The 24,118-nt window shown below is 43.1% G+C and overlaps 2 protein-coding genes across 5 annotated transcripts in view; one reads left to right on the top strand and one right to left on the bottom strand.

Moving 5' to 3' along the window:
• LOC143359119 (uncharacterized protein F13E9.13, mitochondrial) overlaps nt 1–23,386 on the top strand; it is a 281,397-nt gene extending 258,011 nt beyond the window's left edge. The window contains exons 2-7 of one of the 4 annotated variants that reach the window (XM_076796836.1): nt 21,663–21,933; nt 22,286–22,368; nt 22,445–22,585; nt 22,649–22,848; nt 22,929–23,056; nt 23,115–23,386. In XM_076796836.1, coding sequence (XP_076652951.1) covers nt 21,858–21,933; nt 22,286–22,368; nt 22,445–22,585; nt 22,649–22,848; nt 22,929–23,056; nt 23,115–23,299 — 813 coding nt within the window. In that variant the 5' untranslated portion in view covers nt 21,663–21,857 and the 3' untranslated portion in view covers nt 23,300–23,386. Of the gene's footprint in view, nt 1–21,622; nt 21,934–22,074; nt 22,203–22,285; nt 22,369–22,444; nt 22,586–22,648; nt 22,849–22,928; nt 23,057–23,114 lie in introns of those variants that run through there. The other 3 variants (XM_076796838.1, XM_076796835.1, XM_076796837.1) reach the window with 3 other exon arrangements.
• Nucleotides 893–18,708, bottom strand: LOC143359124 (uncharacterized). Its single transcript, XM_076796842.1, has 3 exons — nt 18,613–18,708; nt 1,824–2,028; nt 893–1,008 (listed from the first exon to the last, which is right to left on the bottom strand). Exons 1-3 carry the CDS (start codon nt 18,685–18,687, stop codon nt 893–895), a joined length of 396 nt encoding a protein of 131 aa, XP_076652957.1. The 5' UTR covers nt 18,688–18,708.
• Nucleotides 23,387–24,118: the final 732 nt, after the last annotated feature.

Genomic DNA, 24,118 nt, shown 5'->3' with positions numbered 1-24,118 from the left:
ACCACGAGGGGTGGCGGCGCCGCGACGCCGTCGTCCTGACGACCTCCGCCTCCGTCGTAGCGAAATACGTCGACCTACAAGTCGATAACTAGCTCGGACCTCTTATTTTCCAACTCAGTCGGATCAAACATTCAAATTTCCTACCTTACCCACAGTCCTACTCATTCTCTGCAATGAAAACCGACAGTATCGACTGTGAACTGTCGCAAAATGCAGGTTCCTGTCTTACCGATTTTAAAAATTAGACGAATCTGAGGACATATCACAGAATTCCTCGTTTCCCGTCGTCCCTTAACGAACACAGAAAAGCTCGCCAAAATGCAGGGTCCTGTCTTACCGACTGCACGGTTTGATACAGATTCCTATCTTACTAGCTGCACAATGTAATGCAGGTTTCTACGTTATCGAGTCGAATGCAGGTTCCTATCTTACCGATACCAAAAATCACGCGAATCCGAGGACATATCACAGATTTCCTCGTTTCTTGTCAAGTACACGGAAAAGACACGTAAAAATGTAGAGTCCTATCTTACCGATTGCACAATGTACATGCAGGGTTCCACCTTATCGAATCTAATGCAGGGTTTTACCTTGACGACTGTCTTGTCTGCAGATCTTTACATGGAGCACACAAGACAAGATAAATGCTGTCATTGACAAAACTGGAATGTTCCTATTTGTTGAGATAACAAGATGCTTGAATCTTTGCGAGGTGCTATGTAATACTCCTGGGACGATCTGTACAAACTCAGCAAACGATCGTAGCCGGCTTAAACGTGACAGTAACTGCTGTCGCGTTGATTAGAGTTCTTTACGAGCCGAGTGAATTAAAATGGCTCTGTTTCGGGCAGAAAATCGATTTCGCCCCGGGGTAAAAGAAAAGAATCGCCACTTACCCGTGTGCTGGCCATTCCCCGTCGGTGGTGGTGGTCGGGGCGGACGTACTCTTGCTGGGAAGACGCGGGCCAATGCGGAGTGTCACTGGCCGTCTTCTGCGTGACGTATAATCTGTAACAACGATTCGCGTAAGAGGTGTACGTGACTCTGCGGGAGCCCCGTGCCATCTCCAGAGATTGGGTAATGCCGAGCCCCCAGGCAGGGTTTCAGGGGGGAACAGGAATCAATTCGAACGGATTGCCAACCGGGGACCATAATGACGGTGAAATTCGAGCGGGTGGAGTCCCACAGGGTAGTTACACGTGGCATCTCAGTTTCGCTGCCTGTTTTATTCATACGCGCCTACCCTCGCCAGATTCGACACGCGCGGTTTCCCAGGCGAATATCGTGCGTTCGAAGGATTCCCGTAGAAATCTAACATTCGTCCGTGGAAAATCGCCTTCGATCTTCATTATCTGTCAAATTAAATCAGCCGTCGAGCTCGCACTTTTTCGAATGGAACTTCCCGTTTCGAGACGTGCCCCTGGGGAAAAGAATTAACGAACCTCGCTGCTCGCAATTACGAATAACGGGACGAGAATCCACCTTTCTTTTAATAGATCGAATTTCCTGGGATACCTGCGACTCTGCGTAAAAGATTTCAACGATAATTGTCTGATAATAGATTGAAGTATTATAAGTTACTAAATATGTATAACACCGGGATTTTACGGTTCGGTATTAATTTGATAACGATTCAGCGGAATCAGGGTTTAGAAAATGCCGTGTGGGCCGCGGCTAAATCCTACAGGTAATTCCCGCGAAATTCCGAATCGTATTGTGCGACGTATTTCGATAGAACGGCATTATGGTCCGGTATATGCAATCTTCTGATGCACGACAATGATTCAACGAGATTGTATGCGCAAAGGAAGATTGAAGTTTACCGTTCGCGGAGCCTAGGGAGTTCCGCCCTTGAGAAACGTGCGGCGACAAGTACTGGGGTTGGGGTTGGTTTGTCGGGGTCGGGGGTGTAGTTCGACCTCTGGGGACCGACATCGTCGTCCAAGGCGGTGCCGCATCTTTGGAGACGGTGTCTTCTGCAGTAGTGATGGGCACCTCGTTGGTCACCCTCACTTTGATTCCCACAGACTGGAAGAAAAAGAAAATTAGAAAATATTATAATTATAATTTATATTTATTATTCTGTGAAACCTTTACCAACATACGCGTGACGCTTTCCCGATTAAAACGATACCCAACACGACCCTATTCGAATCATGTTTGCTCGCTTAATCCACGATACAGTGGAACCTCGACTATCCGAACTGTCGTTTCGAGGTTTTTCTGATTTGTTTTACTAAAGCAAATGTGCTCCGATTAATGTCGTGTTTGGGCTCGTTTTAACCGGAGAAACGTGAGGTGTATGTTGGTAAAAGTTTCATAAAGAAATAATTAAAAACAAAATTGCGGGGATAAATTATTATTTTCACTTTTCCGTGAAAATTGAGGCCGCCGCGTTTTAAAAATCGCACGACAGCGAGCGCGCGGTCGATGAAATTAGTGGTCGCATTAGAATGAAGCATTCCGAGAAAGCTGGCCCAACGACACGGGGAAATGGGTTAGAAAGTAATGCTGCGAAATGGAGAGGTTCGGTTTACGTAACACGTGATCGCGAAAAGGTCGTTCTGTGTTTGCCGAGGCCTGTGTCATCAATAGAAGCCCTTGGGAGAGCCTCCTCATTCCATATCATCGGGGACGTGATTCTTCGCCGGGTTTGAGAAAATCATTCGCGTAAAAAAAAGGTCAGGTGCTCGGCCAAGGCCTTGGCCTGCCGAGAGAGCCGCTAAAAGAAAAAGAAGCCAAGCAAAGTACCGCTTTAAGGACGGCAAACGCGCCGGCTTCACGGGAATTTCCACGGCAATTTTCTTCCTTCGTTCGATAACTAGATTCACCGCGACATTAATAACCTCACCTAGCATCCTCCCCCCTCTCTCTCTCTCTCTCTCTCTCTCTCTTCAAAGAATTAGCATTGCGAGCGGAGATGGTTTTTAATATTTCTCTTTGTGGCCCGGTCGGTTTTTCATGCGTCAAAGTCAATTTCTTCCGGCAGCACGTTTAAACGGCGAAATTAATGTTTTCGGGATGATTCGTTATCGGGGAAATGGAACTCGATGGTCGGGCGAGTCGCGTCTGATCACGACTGTCCTCTTCCACTAGCGACCCCTGATCTTTCTCCATTTTTTAATTGTGCTAATTTGACCCGGCAGTTTTTCAGCTACATTAAATACGCTTTACGAACCATTTCACTCAAAAGCAGAGCCCGATAGCCGCAGAATGTCTGACCGTGGCGGACCGTATCTACTGTGAATTATTTCTCCTTCTTTTTAACTTGTACTGCGCGCAATTTGCTCTAATGAACTCTGAATATTCGAGAGTATAAGATTTCCGCGCTTGGAAATGCATTGTTGCGAGCTTGTCTGACCATGTCCGTCCGTTTCTACTGGAAACGTAAATTTACTTCCAACATGAGTTTAAAATCGGGCTTGGAAATGTATTGTTGCGAGCTTGTCTGACCATGTCCGTCCGTTTCTACTAGAAATGTAAATTTACTTCCAGCATGAGTTTCAAATTGGAAATTTATTGTTGCGAGCTTGTCTGACCATGTCCGTCCGTTTCTACTGGAACCGTAAATTCACTTCTAGCGTAGGTTTAAAATTTTTAAAATATGTCTTTAATATTACAACGTAAGTAGAAATATCCTTCGATGATCAGACAGTTAGAATGGCGGATTTGCAATATAAATCTGTGACAAAAATATGTTTCAACGCTGTGAAAATATTCTAACGGAAGACAGATAGAAAAAGGATTCCAGGTCATCGTTCAACTCGTTTTCGAACGTTTCAATTCGAGGAAGAGCTATCATTCGGCCGCGTCGCGATGAGACCTGTCGGGCTCGCGAAAATAGAATTTGACCGGCGATAGGTCGCCTAAAAAAATCAAAGAGCTTCGCGATTCCAACGACCAGCACGGAATCCATACGCGGTCCGATTCGAAAGTTTCTGCTTTTTTTCCACCCACGCGGAGACGTATTGATTCCGGGTGTTCAGTCAACAGGTGCGCTTACGCCGGGTTCCCAGCTTTACGGATACTTGAAAGTGTCCTTTTCATCTCCGCAGGGTCGTGCATTACACGGGCGTGCACACGTACACATAGCCTGAGTCTACCCAACGGTATCCTGCGCGCGCGGTTCTGTTTCTTCGTTTTTCGATAAAACGACCGTGCCAGTCTCATAAAGAGCCTCGAAATACTGTGCGAAGTGCTCGAACTTTTGCGGAAGGCTCTCCTTTGAAATGGAAGTCCAGTATCGCTAAAACTCTGTCTCATCTTTGCCGCGCTGATTTTATTTATTTAAAATAATGAACAAATAGCTGGCGGATAAATTTATCGAGATAATTTTGATGTTAGCACATTCCTCGCGAGAAGCTCGACGGAAAATACAGAACACGATTTTCCGGTAAATACCGTCGTGTTCCGGCAAATCGTGACCAAAAATAGCGCTCGCGTTGAGCGACTGAGGCGGGTGTTGTTTTCAAAGCCGATTTACTCGGGAGGGAAGCGTCGTAGGAGAAAAATGTATAGCACGTTTTCGAGGCAGCTGTCCATGGTGAATCGGCTCCCGTAGGAATTACATCGCGTTCTGCAACGGTGACTGTAATATCAGCCGAATTAACATGCAGAAAGCGATAGAGCAGAGAAAGCACCGAAGGGGTGAGAATGATTCTGGGAAATCGTGTGGGCGCGAAAGAAACGAGGCGGCGGCACGGCGGCCAAAATAAATGTATCAAACGCGTCGCAGGCGTTTGTTTATACCGACAAATATTTATCCCCCGTCGCGGGGGCGGGCTATATTGTCCCACACGCCTCGAACGTTAATTGCGTATCGATCGGGACCGTGTCCGGCCACCTGTATTTTCTTCCCCGCTTTACGGGGGAGGCTTCCGATGTCTTCCCGTCGAGAATCCTAATTACGGCATGTGTTCGACGTACGCGCTTCATATTTATTCAACTAATCGTCGCGTCGCCAACAGGCATCCTCCGGGAACGCCAGGACATGCCCGCAGCCTTGTATCACCACGTGACTAACTGATCGACAAACTGATCGACCCGACTGGCCGCGATTAGGCGTGTGGTTAAACCTATTTCTGGAATCCCTCGCCGCATTCGGGGCCCACTGCTGCGTCAGAACTTTCACTGACACTTTGCTGGCAGTTCTATGCCAAATCTAATCCCAGATATTAATTTGGATTTTTTCTCGACTAGAAAAAGGTTTGAGGAAGGGTGGAGCTAAGGAAGGGGCGTGGCGAAGGTAGAGGAGAGGCGGGGCTAAGACAGAGGAGGAGCTAAGGCTAAGGCGGAGTTAATGTATGGGAGGAGCTAAGGCCAAGGCGGAGCTAATGTATGGAAGGAGCTAAGGCCAAGGCGGAGCTAATGTATGGGAGGAGCTAAGGCCAAGGCGAAGCTAATGTATGGGAGGAGCTCAGGTAAAGGCGGAGCTAATGTATGGGAGGAGCTAAGGCCAAGGCGGAGCTAATGTATGGGGGGAGCTAAGGCCAAGGCGGAGTTAATGTATGGGAGGAGCTAAGGTAAAGGCGGAGCTAATATATGGGAGGAGCTAAGGCAAAGGTGGAGTTAATGTATGGGAGGGGCTAAGGCAGAGGCGTGGCTAAGACAGGGGCGGTGCTAAGAACAAGGGAAGGAGTGGTGGAGCGCGTATAATTTGTTTAAGTGATTACCATTTGTGGAAGGAAAACGTTGTAATTGTCTTATATGAGCAAGAATCATCAGAACCGCAGATTTTTAGCATCATTACGATTTCAGACACAAAGCCCCGCGTGCTGATTGGTCCGTCCGTACTGTGGCACAGTTACAAAGGCCATTACAAAGAGATACCGAGGGCGATGGAGTCCCTGGGGAGGGAGACGAAGCGCTGAGCCCGCAAGAAAGCGGTGTAAGGGGGAGTGCGAAGGCTCCTCTCTGAGCCACTGACGGCCATAATGAAATCGACTGTCGTTGCCGTATAACCGAAAGTGGTAATTGGACCGCGTCGGAGCCTTAAGAAGCGCTTCAAGATCCGGCACGGGAAGTTAAAAGAACCGTGAAGCAGGAAACGAAAGGTCAAAGCGAGCCACGATCAACCAGGAGAAACCGCTCGCGCTTTGTCTAATGTACGAGACGCTCTTTTGATCCTGACCCTAGCCTAACCTCATTAGGAGGAGGCCCTACTTCATTAGGTGGAGATTAGATGGACTGGTTTAATCAGACGAAGGAAATCGTCTCGGAGGCTCGTGTCCCCGCAAGAACACCCGAGGTCGTATCGCGTGGGATGAAATTAACTAGGGGATGAGGGTTTGCACCCTTCCCTCATGTTTTCGGATAATTTATTCCGCTCTCGGGGCTGTTTGTCGCCGACCAGAACCGTTAGAGCCGCGACTCTAAACACACAAGGTGTCCTAAAAATACGTGGTCGAGTGAAACACATTCTTGATGAACGTACGAATCGAAAAGTGCTCTGCCGCTTTTTAAAACGCAACCTCGTTTCTGAGATATTCATAGTTGAAGATTAGAGGTCTTCTAGGCCTGTTCTGTACTCTATACTCTGACTGTGAACGCGTGCTAGCAATTAAAAATTTTAGATCATCCAAGAGGTGCCAGGAAACAAATGATCACACCCTAAAGTAAGGCTTTCGCAGCAGAAGGCCACGCCCCCGAGTATAGCTTTCGCGACAGAGGGCCACGCCCCCAAATAGGACCGTCACAGCAGAGAGCACGCCCTCAAGTAAGACTTCCGCATTAAGGGGCCCAAAAAGGAAGTCCTAGAAAATGTTCAACTGCCAATATCTCAAAAATGAGATATCAATTTTTAAAATGATAAAAGACTTTTTGATTTACGAGTGCATGCCTGTGTCAGGAGTGTGTTTTGTTTGATGCTATATTTTTGGACACCTTGTACACACAATCACGGTCCACGAAAAGGGAGGACCGGCGAATTAACTTCCTGGGAAGACGCCGCGAAAATTGGGAGCTCCTCAGCCTCTGTTTTAAGATGTTTCATAGTAAACTCGTTCTCTCTTGTGTTCACGTGCAAAACGGTGGGCGTGTCTCGGGAGAAAATAGCAATCTAAAGTTCAAACGATTTTCATCGCGGTGGATGGCAGAGATGTTTACATCGATTGTGGCAGAGACTGGATTCCCCTTGTGGTTTGGACATTGATCAACTCTTGGCACTGGAGAGTGTTTTCGAAATTTTTAGATGACGTCAAAATATAATGTATAACAAAATACTGAACAAATTTTCACTTTCATTTTCACAAATTAATGAAACCATGTCACGTCTACGATTTTGAAGAGGAATTAGAGAAAGGGCTAAAGAGGGGCAGGGCTAAGGAAGAAGAGGGCGGGGCTAAGATAAAGGAGGAGCTAAGGCAGTGGTAGGACTAAGACGAAGGCGGAGCTAAGGCACGAGCTGTGCTAAAGCAAGGTAAGGGTTAAGGAAGAGAAAGGGCGGGACAAAGGGAGAGGGATGGGCCTAAGGTGGGACAGGGGCGTTTCTATAAAAGAAGGCGTGCTTGAAGGAGGGGGTGTGTCCACAAAAGTAAACCCAGCACGCTCCAATCGAGCCAATAGAGAAAATAGTCCGATAGGGTGTTAGAAATGATTACAAAAGCAGGAAAACCGTAGGGGGGCGTGTATACCGGGTGGCTCTTATTTCACGGCTTGCTAACGATCGATTCTAGGACGACATTATCGTTTCCGAATGAGCTGGAGACCTAATCGGGGCACATAATTGCCTGAAAATGAATTTAACCGGAGACCTATCGAAATGGACAGCCCGCCTAACAGACAGGAGATATTTTAATTGCGAATCCACTTTAATTACCGTCGACATGGAAATTGCTTCTGAGATAATGAAATAGAATTCTTTGACTCTTGTTGAAGGCGGCCGCCGGGAGAACGAGAAAGGAGGAAATGAGAGACAATAAAGGGAGAGCTGAATATTCCAACGACAATTCGCGACGGATGAACAGTCATCGGGACAGTTCAATTTCGAGAGATCAATTCGAGGAATTTTTCCCGGGACGGTTTGCACGATGCAAACACGTGCTCGGGAAGATCAATAAAGCAATTTCGTAATCTGAGAATACGTTATCGCCGTGCCGCGGTGGCCGGAAATTTAGCCCCCGGGAACTCAGCGTTTTCGTTATCTCGGGATTTAGGGGATCCTCTTCTACGCGCCGCGACTGAATTAGTCGACGAGGATAACAATGGCGAGAAGGGGCCAATGATCGAACAGTGGGACTCTCTCTCTCTCTCCCTCTCTCTCTCTCTCTCTCTCTCTCTCTCTCTCTCTCTCTCTCTCTCTGTCGACCGGTAATGAATGCGACGCCTGATAAGGGGCGTTAATTGATTGGAGAACGTCAAATGTTTCTTTTTAGATTAACGAGGGGAGGAGATAGAAAGAGGGCGGTTTAAATCGATCGAGTCCCTCAATTGTTGGAGTCTAGAGGGTTTAGAGTACTCCGAAGTGGACAGTCGCTAATGGATATAGTGTTAGGAATGAGTTCGAAGTATCAGCAACGAGAATCCAACTTTCAAAATGAATATTGAGCAACGAGGTGTTCGATTGTAGAAGTGACTATCTAAAGAAGTAGTCACCAATGAATATTGAACCTCGGTTGATCCAGCAAAAATTCTGTGTTGACCGAGTGGTGGGTGGTCTTTGACGAGCAGCCGACGGTAGCGCAACAGTCTGCTGCCACGGCGCAGTCCCGAAAGGACGCGCTAGAATCCTAATATCCGGCGGGCTGCGCGATCACGTTCCCCGTCGACGAAGACAAATTGAACCGTACGCCTGACAGAATTCAGTATCAGCGGCCCTGACACCGTAGAAATAGAATTGGCCGGCGTTCAGAGTCCGCAACCACCGATAAATATGATTCGCGTGATAAGGGATCACTGGTACCCGTGATTCCAATGGACGCCGGATCCGGAAACGAAATTACCACGCCGCATGAGAACCACCCACGACCGAAATTTATTTCATGCGAAACAAATTAGCACGAATCGGTAAAAAAAATAGCAAAAATTCACGGACCAGTTTCACCCAAAATTGAATTTTTATATACCGCGTGCAGCACATACGGTAGGCACAAAATGTTTCTTCAAGCGGACATAGAGCATTCTATCGAAAAAAATATTGCTAAATATTTACAAATTAAAAAAGTCTCACTCAAAATTGAATTTTTGTATACCGCGTGCAGCACATACTGTAGATACAAAATGTTTCTTCAAGCAGACATCAAAAACAATATTGCTAAATATTTACTTTAGTGAGAGTCCTCGAATTTTTTCGCATTTCTACAAAATTTATTTATAACTCTTAATTTTAGAACGGTAAAATAATTTGTTAAGTGAATAATAAATGTATTCAGCCTCGAACAAAATAAAATATTGTCCACGTATTTTCTATAAAATTTCGACACGATACAGAGCAGAGAAGTCCGCCTCGAAATTGGAAAATGGCGGTCGCTAATTCGACGATATTGCGATCAGAAGTGGCTGGCACGCGATGAATAAAAAATTTCGACGTACGTAAAATATAATTCGTGGAAAAAATTTCGTTTGGCCGTCGCTGACAGTGAATCACGTTTCGTATTAGCACAGTAACATATTTTTATTATACCTCGATAGGCAAACAGTATTTTTTATTTAGAGAACTTTTCACGAGAACTCGATTCAAATATTTCTCCCGCGGCCGCTGCGAAGTAAAATATTTTTTCCGTAAACCTGCGAACGCGTAAATATTTTTGCTCGTAAATCGTTTAATTCGATCCCGACGAGAGTCGACAAACAACATTTTCAATATTTATTAGCGATAATCAATTGAACGTTTGTACTTCAGATTTTTGCGAAATTATTTTCCTGGTATTTGATACTTCGATGTTTAAAGTGCTGTCGAGTGTTTGTTTTACACATTTTTGCTTGAAGCAGTGCCAGGCATTTGTTCATTAACTTTTTGATCTCCGACCGACGCGTGTAAACGTCCAGGACGACATCCGGACGTCCCGGATGATTCCAGAGAGTTTTGCCTCGCTAATTTCCGTTGCAAATTAATCACGAAACGAGATCAGCTGTACAAATAAAATAAATAATAAACATCACTCGCGTGACAGGCACGTAGCAATATTTCGAAACGCGTAGATGTTTATACGCTTTACAGATTAATACAACCGTCCGGTCAATAATAACCAGGTTACTTTACAAATTTTCGAAAACTTTTGTCAACAGTAAAATTACTGGCTCGACCCCAAAAGGAAATTTCTCGCGCGATATAATTTTCAAAGTTGACCCGCGACTGCAAACTTTTATCGCTCGTAATGAACCGGCGGACTTTGACAAATTTCTGGTTGCTGAACTTTGACAAGTTCATTGCTTTTTGACAAGCATCTGGTTGTTGGACAGGTTTGTATTAATTCAATTTTCACTAGTTTCCCGTCGTTGAATTTCGAGGAATGTCTGTTTACTGAATTTTGCCAAATATTTATCCACTGAGCCTCGCTAAGTTTCTTTGTATTGAATTTTTTCTAAATATTTATTTCTTTGACAGGCTTTTATTTTTTCTTTTAATTTTTACTAATTCTCATTGGTTCTATTATGGCTCTGTTAAATATTGAAAAATGCCCAGATATTAAAAGTTGGTGGATTTCCAGTTTACGTGGCAAAAAAAAAAACGAGGAGAAAAGAGTGGCAGTATACGAAGACAATTTAAAAGAGCTTTTCACATGAAACACGTGTCGTCGATATCGCTCGCCTATTTTTCTGTCGTGTACCGTTTTGTTTTATTCCAGTTGCCACGTTTTATTTCTTTTTCGAACGAGAATATACATTTTCCTCGAACAATGGTAACATGACGCTTGTGAATCTCTCTGATCGACAGGACCGCAAACAGAAAAGCACGAAGCTTTCAACTCATTCTCCGACGAGGACCGTGGCATTCTCTTTCCTAATACGATTATTAATAATTCAATAGTAATTTGACACAACCAACTACGCTATTAATCCATCGCTGGGAGAATTCAGGACGTTGTTAGTATCATAAGTTGTCGATGATGATCGTGGAAAAATTCTACGCGAAATATTAATGGAGCCAGTCAGTGCCATTTTCTGGTAAACTTATTGTTCCCATAAAATCAATTTTTGTTGCTATTGCAGGCCACAGATTTTCAACGAATTCATTTTTCTGCACTGCCATAGTGAAATTAATAAAAATTTATGAATGGCCTTAAGTGCCATTATAGATTTTTATGGTTCCATTTATTTAACTTAAACGCTGTTATTATTGGAATTTTCGTATTGCAAAAATAGTAAAACATCCCTGTAGATTTTTATGTACCAATCCATTTGGATTGAAAAATTGTAGCACCGGTTCTTTTATATTACAAAATTGGTAAGAATTTAATCAAACGTCTTTGTGAACATTTACGAACTGCTTCTGTCAAAATGAAATATCCCATTAAACGTTTCATCGTGCTACAAAGGGTGAAAGAGAATCGGATATTACGAAATGTTCGTCTCCATTAATTTTTCGGAGATCGTGACGGGGTTTAACAATTTATGTGTGGGAAGAAGTAATCGCGCAGCTTCCGAAACCTGGAAATTCTATTTGAATCCTGATCCCAGATTGTTCCCGATGATACGCCACGTGTTTCATTAACAGCGACACCTAATTAAATCCCTCCTTAGTCGTGGATGAATCGCAATTAGCCCAACTCTCTGTCTTCGCGTTCTCGCTGGCACAATGATCCACTGAATCTGATTCTGACACAACGGGCACAGTCAATTCAGTTCAATAACATGGCGCAGCACTTGACAATGAATAGATAGCAGCACGCAGCACTTGATAACGAAAGACAGTGAACAAACCAACGTTCAATATTTCATAATTGGTTTGTGTACAAAATAGCGTAATTTAAAAAAATGCACTCTAGAAAATGCCAAGAAACATTACTATAATATACTATATAATATACTATATAATATACTATATTCCAGTACATTCTAGTGTAATATACTATATTCGAGTAAATTATAGTGTAATATACTATATTCTAGTACATTCTAGTGTAATATACTATATTCCAGTACATTCTAGTGTAATATACTATATTCGAGTAAATTATAGTGTAATATACTATATTCTAGTACATTCTAGTGTAATATACTATATTCCAGTACATTCTAGTGTAATATACTATATTCCAGTACATTCTAGTGTAATATACTATATTCCAGTACATTCTAGTGTAATATACTATATTCCAGTACATTCTAGTGTAATATACTATATTCGAGTACATTATACTATATAGTACATTATACTATATTTTAGTGGGCTAAAGCAGAGAAAATCGGAAAAGTCAGGTTCGGGACTCGAACTCCGGCCCACGGATTGACAGTCAAACACGCTATCACTGTGTCAACGAGTACTTAGGTAGTTTTCAAGAAAAGTTTACCACAGAAGCCGAGTTAAACCGAACCGATTCTAATTGCGATAACCGATGCTTTGTTACTGGCATTCGGCCAGAAAATGACCGGGGCGGACGAAGTGACTAAAGGAAACGTGCACGCGTTTCCATCGGCTGTCTGTTAGCCAGTGTGACAGCAACGGAAAAATCGCGGGGAAAACTGGTTCAGCACCGAGGGGTTTGATTGCCGCGGAAAATGCGGCTGGAGATGAAAGGCTCCCGCGAACTCTTGCCCCCTCGCTCCGCAACGATGAAGAAGACGGACATTTGTATGTGTCGTCAAATATATATCAGGGAAATGGAACGCGTGGGAGAGGAGGAGGGGCGGAGCCTCCCTTTTCCCTTATCTGATTTATTCCGCGGACAAATTGAGCGAGCCGGAACTCGGGACAATTGAAAATCGCCGCTCCCTCCCTCTCAAACACTCCCCCACCCCCCACCCCCCACGTCAGAGAATTTAAAAGTGGGATTAATTCACTTTTCTATCTCGATTCACGGTCCATGAAGGTCTCCCTCGACTTAAAAGTTTGTATTCAATCACTTTAGTTTTGATCACGATTTTTTATCCTGAGTGAGTCGAGGTGGGTTTTGTTAGCACGTGTCCTACTGTGTCCTTGCATGTCGCAAAAAAATCCTGCACGTGGCAAAATAAAAACGGCTCCTCTCCTCGAGACCCGGTGAGATAATATTTCTCGTTTTAATCACCTAACCATCGATAATTAAAACAACCTGTCGAGCTTTCCGAGGCGTAACGGAGAAAATGGCGGCCGTGCGAGAAACAAAAAACAGTGTGTGCGCGCCCTAATTGGAACGCGTACAAATGAACGATTAAAAACACCGTCTGCCCGGTTCGTTTCTTCTTTTTTTTTTCTCCTCCTCCTCCTCCCCCCCCCCCCCCCCCCCAACCCCCCACTCCCCGATTTTTTTCCTCTCTGCTCTGTGTTTGTTCAACTTTACCCGCCGAGCACGGCATTTAACTGGAACATGATCAAAGTATTATAAGTGCGTTCGGGAATTCTTCAATCGGAACTACCGCGGCTAGTTTAACATAAACTTCCCATCGATTCCCGCGGAAATTATGTTCGATAAAGTGCTACACGGTTGCTATTACGCGATCCCTCTTGAGTCTGCTCAACTATTATATTGCTTCGAAAAGTTTCGTCCAAGGATGATAGATGATTTTCCAACGGTTCTCTGTATTAATTGCTCTCTTGGACGCGGTTTTACGAAGCTCGCCGAGCAATCCTGATCGATCATTTTGTATTTATTTGTTCATATTTTTTATCGGGATCATCTTATCCGCGGAGTGGAACAAAACATTTTACGTATTTATTGAGTCCACTGTATGTTTGAAAACAATTCTGACAGACATTAGATTGTATTATTTGTAAAAATCGTTTCTGACATAAAATTTTATATAAAATTATAAACTGAACTAATTTTTACAACTTTCCAGGCTGGGCTTATAAAAATTGTTTCTCGCGAGCAATTTTAGTTGAAATTTTTAATCAAAATACTTTCTCATTTGAGACAATTTCTATCAAGACTGGATTTATAAAAATTATTTTTTGTAGAAAATTTTGGCCGAAATTGGACCATAGTATGTTAGTTTTATGGGAGTTCGAGTGTCTATTGTTCAGTGGTCCATTCTGCAGCGTAAAATTTTTATTAAAATGTACAGTCAACATTTTCTTTCGAAGAAAAAATTTCGCCGCCATTGTTCACCCACGCCATTTTAATCACGCTAAAAGGTAGGAAAGTATGCTGAATCTACGCTTTGCCATCTTGATAAAATGTGAATAATACATTGCTCACCGTCACGTGATTAATACTTCATGGAAACATAAACAAAACTAATTTTTTGATAACTTTCATTCAGAAAAGAGTAAACAAATTGAAAAACAAGGAGAAATTTCAGTTGGATAATTGAGTTTCCCTTAGTGGAATTTGTGTGGACTCTAATGGCCGACATTTTAAGTGAAGTATAATTGGAATTGATTGTTCGACCGTCAAACTGTGCTTTAAAAATAAAAATGCTTGTTAGCTGTATTATCCTCGGCAAGGTGTTCTGGTTTCTGGCAAAGCAAATGAGAGAGGACGTTCGATTGCAGGGCTGTGTGAGCAATGGTGGTAGTAATTAAGAGTACTTTCTCGGGTTCGTGCCAGCGAAGACCATAAAGCGACGCCCTTTCATGCTTTATACTCCACATAAAGTTAATGTTGCACTCTACCGACACAGCAAGGTGCTCCGTTTCTATCGCCAACTTTCGCAAACGAGCTATGTATGCCCAAAAATGCCATCCTCAAAATTGGACAGCTTATTTCTCCCGAAAAATACCACGTTCAATTATAATTGGTTATTTTATCATCTCCACATATACATAGAAACTGTGAAAATTATCTCCACGATTCCAAAATTATATTTTATAATCAACACAAAGCAATGTCAACAAAGTTGCATAATTCTGTATCCATTACTTTTTAATTTTGGTGTTTCCAAATTTGGTCTCGTTCCTTGTTAAATTTACTATTCTCTGCTTGCACGTCGACACAATGGGTCAAAGTTGGTAACAAACTGCAAACTTATTAGCAATTTAATTAGGGGCAAACATTAAACTAAGGAAACAATTAACAGCAATTATATCATAATTGATATTGGATGATCAAGTTCGTTAAATGATTTATCACCAATGCTGCGTAATAACAATATTTTATATACGTACCTACACATACATTTGCATGTATATAAAATTTTTCATAAAAGTGTTCTCGCGGGATCTACGCAAAATATAGAATAAACCGTGTTAACCAGCGTAACATTTTACATAAAATATGTTCTAGAAAATGTACAGAGAAATGTAAAATAAAGTGTGAAGAAAAGGTCAAATAAAATATTGGAAAATGTGCATGGTTCGAACAGAAGTTCTACGGATCCTGAAGAAAAACAGTGACCACAGCGTGGACCATTAGCTCCCGGCAAGTTTGCGCAAGACAGTGCGGTCGGGTAATTCGATTGCCGGCTAATGGCTAATGTCAAATGAAAATAATTATGTCAGCGTGTAATAAAGCATCGATACCTGGCCGCGCGCGCGTGGGACGTATCAGCGGCATCCATTACAAGTGCAGGACATTATACCATACGTGCTGTGCAAGGGAACTTCCGGCGGAAACTGTCTCAAACGGGGCTGCCTTAAACGTGCTTTATCGACCACCATTTCGCAACTTTGTTTACCTCTGGCAGACACAATTTTAATCCGCCATTCCGTTTGCAAACGATCAGCATCTTGAGATAATATTAGAATGGCAAACACCGAACTGCCCATTACCAGAGCAAAATGGCTGACGTCATTTTTGTGACGATTTCTTAACTGGCTCGCAAAGTAGGTAAAACTGTAAAATTCAATATTTCAAGTTACTAACAGATGAAAGTGTACTTGCAAATTACGTAATAGAATTATGTAATTTGGAATATTTTTGAAAAAGTAATTTCTTAGATATGTAGTTTATAGCAAAATTGTACTATTCATTTAGTAGTGTGAGTTTATTTGCTTATAATAGATTTGTGTGGGCTGGTATTGCAGATATTAAATTTCGATCATTTCGGCCATATTGTGCCCCCATAAGTAACAAGGTATACTTTGCAGTTACAAGAACAAACCGAGGGCCATCGCGATCCATTATTAAGCACGAAAGGATAAGAGACAAACGACCAGTCCGATGCACCCTTGAAGAGAGCATGGTTGCACTGGAAAACGGTCAGGAATTTTCAAAGCGTTCCAGCGAAAACGGATAACAACCGTTTTGACTGAAAATGCAAACTCCCACGGAACATTCCGAAATATGTTTCGGCGATACTCTGCGACGGTGCGGAGGATGTCGAGTAGGGAATATTTAACGACCTGCGTTGTTGTTAGACGTTCCAAAAAATTTGTTGAAAATAAAATACCTCGCTTCAAAATTTTTATAAAAATGATTTTTTGGTTCACTGATTAAAATTCTCGTGCCACATTGTTGCTTGGAATGATGGTGAAAAATATTACAGAATAAGAACGATATCTTTCTGACAATATGAACAATTCTAGACAATGTGAACAATTCTGGAGAAACAGAACGATATCTTTCAGTAATATTAACATGGTGAAAAATTTCCATGGAAAAAGAAAGAACATCTTTTTAACAATCTTCTACTTAAAAATAAATGTAGAATCGATAAAAAAAACTAAGCTGTTGGTACACCTGATGCATCCATAAAATAAACATATATCCCCATGCTTCTTAATATTTTCCAACAACGGGAACTTCATGCGCAATGTTGCTAATTTTCATTTGTAACCAAACTTGCAACAACGGACCTCGAGAAGATTGAAGAAAAACGGTTGAATCAAATGATTTAAACAATAATGAAACAGAAAAAGCGATATCATTATCCCGGGTTAAATCGGGCCGCGTCTATGGCCGATAACGACACCGATTAGGCTAAATTATCCTAGTGGCGTATTTCCACAGGGATAATTGCGCGTCGCAAAGCGCGGGACGCCGATGTTCGGCGCTGTCGAAAATTTATGCAGCTAATTAAAACTTTTCCCCGACGAGGCGCATCAAATTCGCCCGCTTAATTGCGACTGTAATATCATTATTCGGTCATCGTTGGGGCAGGGGGAGGGGATGTCAAAGTTTCAGTCTGCCTTTATCCCTTCAATCGCTATTTTCACGCCGGTGACCGGGTCAATCTTGACCCGGGGCGTAGAATTTCAATTGTTGTATCGAAACCGTGTTGAGCGAAACATTAGGTCCCGCTATATGGAAACCGTATATTCCAAATATTATTAAGGGTGTATATTCCAAACACAACTTGGCTCAAGAAGAATTCTTTAAAAATGAATTTTTTTCCGTCCGACAAGCACGGTGAATTGTACGAGGGGGTAGTGGCAGTTTGAAGGAGACCGAAGGTACGTACGTAGCACTTTTTCCACTTTTTCACCCCTACGCCCCTGCACACCCCCGCGAAATGGCCTCGACGAACGATCGATTTAGTTTTTCCTTTTGTTCGAACGTCAGCCTTCCACGCTTATGCATTTCGCGTTGCTTCTATCGCGAGACTTCCTCTGCGACGTGTGAAACAATCTGTTGCTCGCGCGAGCGCAACTCGCGCGAGGGGTTGCATCTTAACCGGTATCATGCGATTCGCAGTATCCCGCAAAAAACGTTACAATGCGTGCCACTCTGCAACCCGATTTTTTATCGACGCCGTAATTCAATTTTAAAACTACAATTTCCAACCCCTTTACAACGAAAATATATTTTTCCCAAAATATCTCAACGAAGATGAGAATTATTAAAAGATAGTTTGAACAAATAGCTTCTTTTTCAAACCAGGTGATAAAATTTTTCAAATAATCTGCGACTCTCGAGTTACCCCCTCCCCGAACTTCATCCCTTGGAAAAAATTCAAATTAATCGTGGATCACTCAAAACTTGAAATACTTTTCAGATAGCTCTCACCCTTCCTCGCATATTTCATGAGGAAGTCACTTTTTTTCAGAGGGGTGGCTCCAACTTCGGTGGCGGATCGAAAAGAAAAAAGGTTGGCAAATTATGGCTCGGGCGAGATGGTGATTCTTCGAAAGCGAATGGTAACGTGCAATCTCCATTCCCGCGGCCACCCCCGTCGCGATTGTCACGGAAGTGGGTGAGGGGTGAATTTCTCGGCGACGAACGGAAGTGCCGGAAGTTGTTCCAGTTTGTCAGCGGGATGAAATAAGGACGATGGGATGTGGAAGTCTCTGGGGTAACTGACAGTAATCACCTCGCGGAGACGTCTGCTAAGCTGCTTATGCTCCATTTTTAATACGGTTGTGCTGAAAACTGCCACGACAAGAGAACCGAAATAATCAAAGAGCGAGCACAGTAAAAGCATTCAGAAAAATTAACATTGCTTTAACTATTTGTCATTGTTATGTCCAATTCACCATGTTAAATCGAAACTTAGATTCCGCATAAATTACGGCAAACTCGAGCTCCCAACACGCGCAAGAAATACTCCCAGGACCTCAAAGGTTGGTCGCGGGAGACCACACCGTGAAATGAATGTCTCCAATGAAACAAAGGGCTTTAGCAAGATCAAAGGGACCGCCGGGTCCATGTTACTCACAGGTTGCATCGGATAGGTTGCGCTACCGACGAAAAAGTCCCATGCCCAGGCGAAGATTCGTGCGCAAATGTGCATCGACGTCACTGCCAGGTTGTAGGCTTTGGATCCTGGTCCAGAACACCGGGAGTCCTGCGAATCCTTGAGTTATGGTGTCCACGTGACGGTCTCCCCACCACAGTCGCGTCTTCGTTCAGTCGAACGGCATTCCCCAGGTTGCATTGCTTCGAGTTCAACTTTTCGCGCCATTAGGGCTACATGTCCCTTGGAGGATCCTCTATCTTCATGCACACTAAGAGTCTACCTCGTACTGGAGGTCGTTCAGCCGAAGATTTGTCTTCTTAGTCCCCCGCTTAGGGCTATAGAAAATCCCGACAACCGATTCATCAAACCTCCAACTTACTTAGGGGATGCGATGGGGCGCGTTTGATCAATCGATCGAATGCCCCTAAATGCTGAGAGCTTCTGCTGGTTTCGCTGACGGGGTCTAGTCAATCATGATCACTTGAGTCCTGCAGTTTTCAAGCTAACACGTTGATCTGCCAGGACTAGATGTCGTTAGGACCACAAACCCCTTGTTGGATCCTCTAAACATCCCTTCTGGTCCTGATGGGAGCCTAGTCGATGATGATCACTCGAGTCCTCTAGTTTCGAAAGTGGCACGGTGATTATCTAGGTGGAAACTTTGCTAAGTGAATCAAAGTCCAATTCCCTAAGTGCTAGTCCTTCTTTAAGCTCTCCCAACTGGCCCAGTCAACACGGGTCACTGGAATCCCCTATTTCCAATGTCACCGCATTAATATCTAGACCCCTTTACTCCACTATGCTGTCTTCCAACTGGCCCAGTCAACACTGATCACTGGAGTCCCCAATTTTCAATGACACCAGGTCCATATCCTAGGTCTAGACCCCGTTAATAGTTCCACAATGGGCACCCTCGAGGCGTCGATCCTCCATGCAATCTCCCAATTGGTCCAGTCTACACTGATCACTGGTGTCCCCAATTTCCAATGACATCAGGTCCATATCCTAGGTCTAGACCCCGTTAATAGTTCCACAATGGGCACCCTCGAGGCGTCGATCCTCCATGCAATCTTCCAATTGGTCCAGCCTACACTGATCACTGGAATCTCCTATTTTCAATGAGACCACGTCACTTGCACTAGACCTGAATCCCAACACCAGGCCACCTGGGACAACAGTCAACACGGGCCACCAGAATCCTCTATTTCCAGAGACGTCACCGCAGGTCCCAGGCGATTACACAATGGTCTGTCAGCGGCACTAACTCGGTCCCTATCCCGCCAGTCACTCATTAAATAATTACCCGCCCCCGCAATAAGAAAGTCTACACCGTGCTGGCTCGAACAGCGCCTGAACCTTAGCAACCGGTGCTACCGGCCTATATACCCGACGAGCTACTTGTTGATCGACACGAGCACCACACGAGCATCCAACTAGGACAACCTCCTCGGAATCCAATTTGCACCGAGATTTTCTGTCACCAATCCTGGAACGTCTCCCGGTGAATGATCGAGGCACGGGATCGATGAGGATAGTGTTCGGTATCGTGGGATTCTGGGAACGGTGTGTGCTGGATGATCGCGACGTTGCGTTAAGGGTTGATTTACCGGACGATGATTGTTGGTTTTTGGGCTGGTTTATTGGGTGGATAGAGAGGCGTTGAGAGGGAACCTCTTCCGGAACGACCGGAACACACCGGAGTACATCCTCCTCGGAGGGACTGGGCGACACTGACGGAAGAAACGTGCGCGTGCCGCTTGGGAACACATAGGGGACGCGGAACGCATGTCAAAATGAGTGTCTACGGGGATGGTACACAATCCTTTTCAAGTGGACCCGCTTAGGCATGGAACGAAATTGAAACAAAATATTGGAACAATCCTGTCAGACCGATAACTGGCCTCTCCTCCGCCCCGGAACGGTTTATGGCACACAAATTAGACTACGTAAAATTGGAAAGGGACCACTGGCCTTTCTATCAAATTGGAACATCCAGAGCCAAAGCAAACTACCCTCAATAAAAATTCGAATAATTAAATAATTTAGCAAATTGGGGAATTTGCCGAAGATAGCTAATTTCAAAGATTCAATAAGATAAGTACCAGGATTTTATTATTTTAGTGCTCGAAATTATTGAAGACGGACTTTTCTATCGAATTGAAACGGTCAAAGTCAAATCGAACTATCCTCAATACAGATTTAAATCATTTTCATTGATCAATAAATAGGGGAATCTACAGAATCTACCAAATTTCGAAGATTCCATCAGAAAAATACCAGGACTATGTTATTTTAATGCTCAAAAACGTATTTCATAAAATAATAGCTTAGTCGACTATAAAAAGACTTTTGTTTCAAAGAACGAAAGAAAATTGAAAAGTTCCTCTACTTATCAGCGTTCAAATTTTCGCGCTACTGAGCCTACCCAGCAAGTGCCGCCGCCATCTGCAATATCAACAACGGAACCTTTAAATTCCATGTCCAACATACTTATTCTCATTAATACCACCCATTTACTTTCCCTTTAATTCGATTCTTTATCCACTTTTCTATTTAAATTTGTCGAAATAGCACGTTTAAATTCAAATCTTAAGCGCGCGAAGTGTTTGAATTTCGAATCATATCACAGATGGTGACCCAACGGTTTTCCAGGGCATTCCCATATTTCTAAAGGCTTACCAACTAATGGTACATTCAATTTCGAATATACCATCGTTAGGAATGGTGGAAAAGCAATTTACCATAATAATATTTACTTTTTAAACATTCCTTTTCTACAGTTCACCCTTACAACCAACTTTCGATCTCGAATATTATGAATTAGATCGAAAATATGTTACCTAACTTAGGTTATGTGTAAATTCGTCTGCTAAACCAGCAGACTAACCTAACCTAATTTATTCATGCTTACAGCTGAGAGCTTGCAGATATATGCTGCAGAGCTGCAGATGTACTTATATATTTGAATACTGCAATGCTAAAACATTTTATTTATTAATCTGCGGACGTTCGACAATCTGTTCTGAAAGCTGTTTTTACGGCTGGCCTTATCTAACGAAAATAAAATAGTCTTCTCCGTGTCGAACAGCCGATTATTGAATCGAAATTCTGCGAAACAAACAGGGCACAGTTATCTGAGATCCATACGTGTGACTGTTTCGCAAGTTTTTGAACGTGACTGTAAAATAAATTTGAGACGCTCGCATAATTTTTATCGCAGCGAGATGACGCGTTTTCATAAATTATTTGCGAAAGGAAAGTGTTCTGTAATCGGAATGGTGCACGTCGGTGCTCTACCTGGTATAGATTATTTTTTAATTTATAATACATATCGTAAGGTTCATTACGGAGAATATTCTAGACTATAAAAATTTAAAAATACAATTTATTCTGCTAGATAAGATTGCGAAAAAACTTATTGACTGCAGCTCATTATCGTGTTTCTGAAGTGTCATCGTATGATTTATCTTTATTCCTGATACAGGAGAAAATATCTGTTGTAAATAATGTTCATCGAAAACAGCTTATTTTGCACATTTTTAATCTACTGTTTTCATTCTTCTGAACAAGTTAGTTACTCCACTTAGTCACCAAATTGTTTGGCCTGCAAATGTTTGGTAATTAAACTATGCATTTTAATGGACTTACGCAGGGACTCCCCTACATAGACACCCCATGACGAAGATCGTAAACGATGCAGTCAGGGATGCTGAAATTTACAGGGACTGTAACGTTGTAAGTTTGATAATAGAAGGGCATTCTGTTTACACCTAACCCTGTAATCTGTACAGTGACATTACTTTATTTCAAGGATGGTATCTTGGTGGAAAACATGCATGACATTCCCTATGTAACAGCCAAAAACATACTCCCTGAAACCACTGCGATGATGACCAGAGTGTGCACAGAAATAAAAAGAGTGTTGCCTGCTCATATACCCTGCGGTGTACAGGTACAGAATAGTAAACTGTTATATGAGTTCTAATTTTACAGCTTTGAGAGTAAATCCAAACAGATTTTAGCAGGTTGCAACAGGGAAGCGATTGCTGTAGCAAAGGCTGCAGATTTTCAGTTCATCAGGGCAGAGGGATTTGTCTTCTCGCATGTTGCAGATGAAGGCTTCACAGATGCCTGCGCTGGTACTTTATTGAGGTACAGGAAACAGATCGACGCCGATGACATTCTTATTTTTACTGACATTAAAAAGAAACATAGGTGATTTGCCATATTTCAACGATGGGAGAGACCAATTTGACATTCAGTGCTTTTGTTAACTCTGCTATCTGCCTGGATAGTTCACACGCGGTCACCTCGGATGTAAGCTTATCAGAGACAGCAAAAGCAGCAGAGTTTTTCTTGACGGATGGAATTATACTGACAGGAACTGCCACTGGGGAGGAGGCTAGCACGAAGGAGCTCGCAGGTACTTCTCCGTTGATACTGAAAGCTTAGTAAAGTCATTACATATAAATAATGTTTAGAGGTGAGAAAGGCTGCTAAAGGTCCTGTGCTCATTGGCTCTGGGGTCACGATAGGCAACATAGACAACTACTGCTCCTCCGATGCAGTGATCGTAGGGACCCACTTTAAGGTCAGCGGGTTGTGGAGCAACGAAGTCGATAAACAAAGGGTTCACGACTTCATGACGAAAATGAAGAGGAAGTGAAGAATCTCTACCATAAAAATACTATTCACTTTTCACAGTATCTCTGGGTTATTTTTAATACACAAGTCATTCACTTCTTCCATTCTTAATCGAGCTGTCTGTGTTATTACGGCAATTAGCGATAATGGGCGATTCGAGCGTATGTATCGACGGAAAAAATTAATTACATAGCAAAGCGGAAATACACGCAACCGGTTCCACGGAACCTGTCCCCTACGTGAATAGGCAGTTCCCCAAACGTATTTGCAACGACGTGCCTTCCCGACTAAAAAACCAAAAAACGATAGAAACGCGTAATCTTATTTTCATATCGCTGGTATGCGATCCTAGATTGCAGAAATCTTGGCAGAAGGGTTCTCCCGTTTTCAGCTGGTATGTGCCAAATGTGGACGCGCGGTACTCGTGATACCGAGAACATGCCAACGGGAAAATTCAGTATGCGTCCTCGCATTTATTAATGACAAATATCCGCGCAATACTTCCGCGATGTACACGCTCTATGTATACGCAAACAAATATTTCTTTCCACGAAAGACGCACACGCTAGAGAAACATAGTTGCAACTCAACATAGCGCAACGGGTCCGGAAGATGCAATTCAAACGTGTATGTGGGACACGCGATTAGAATTATTTCGCCATTTTATCATAATTTTGTCGTCTCATAGAAACGCAGCGTAGTCGGCCCATTAAAAGTCCATTATCTCCGCGTTTCCCCACTTATCTCGACGATCGTACGCGTCTCGTAATTTCGTGAGCATTAACGATTCTAGGGAAACGATGGTGTTGGTGCGGAGATTGCATTGATCTGCGTTGACTTA

Source organism: Halictus rubicundus, chromosome 11 (assembly GCF_050948215.1).
Source record: "Halictus rubicundus isolate RS-2024b chromosome 11, iyHalRubi1_principal, whole genome shotgun sequence".
Taxonomy (NCBI): Eukaryota; Metazoa; Arthropoda; class Insecta; order Hymenoptera; family Halictidae; genus Halictus; species Halictus rubicundus.
The sequence above is the reverse complement of the archived record's forward strand: the minus strand, read 5'-3'. Positions and strand labels throughout refer to the sequence as shown.

What these genes read in the sequence shown, in the direction of transcription:
- LOC143359124 (XM_076796842.1), bottom strand. Translation starts at nt 18,687, where the DNA reads ATGCACATTTGCGCACGAATCTTCGCCTGGGCATGGGACTTTTTCGTC. An exon ending in CAACCTATCCGATGCAACCT is followed by an intron (nt 2,029 to 18,612) that starts GTGAGTAACATG and finishes TTTTTCTTCCAG; the next exon opens with TCTGTGGGAATCAAAGTGAG. An exon ending in CTCCCTAGGCTCCGCGAACG is followed by an intron (nt 1,009 to 1,823) that starts GTAAACTTCAAT and finishes TCGTTGTTACAG; the next exon opens with ATTATACGTCACGCAGAAGA.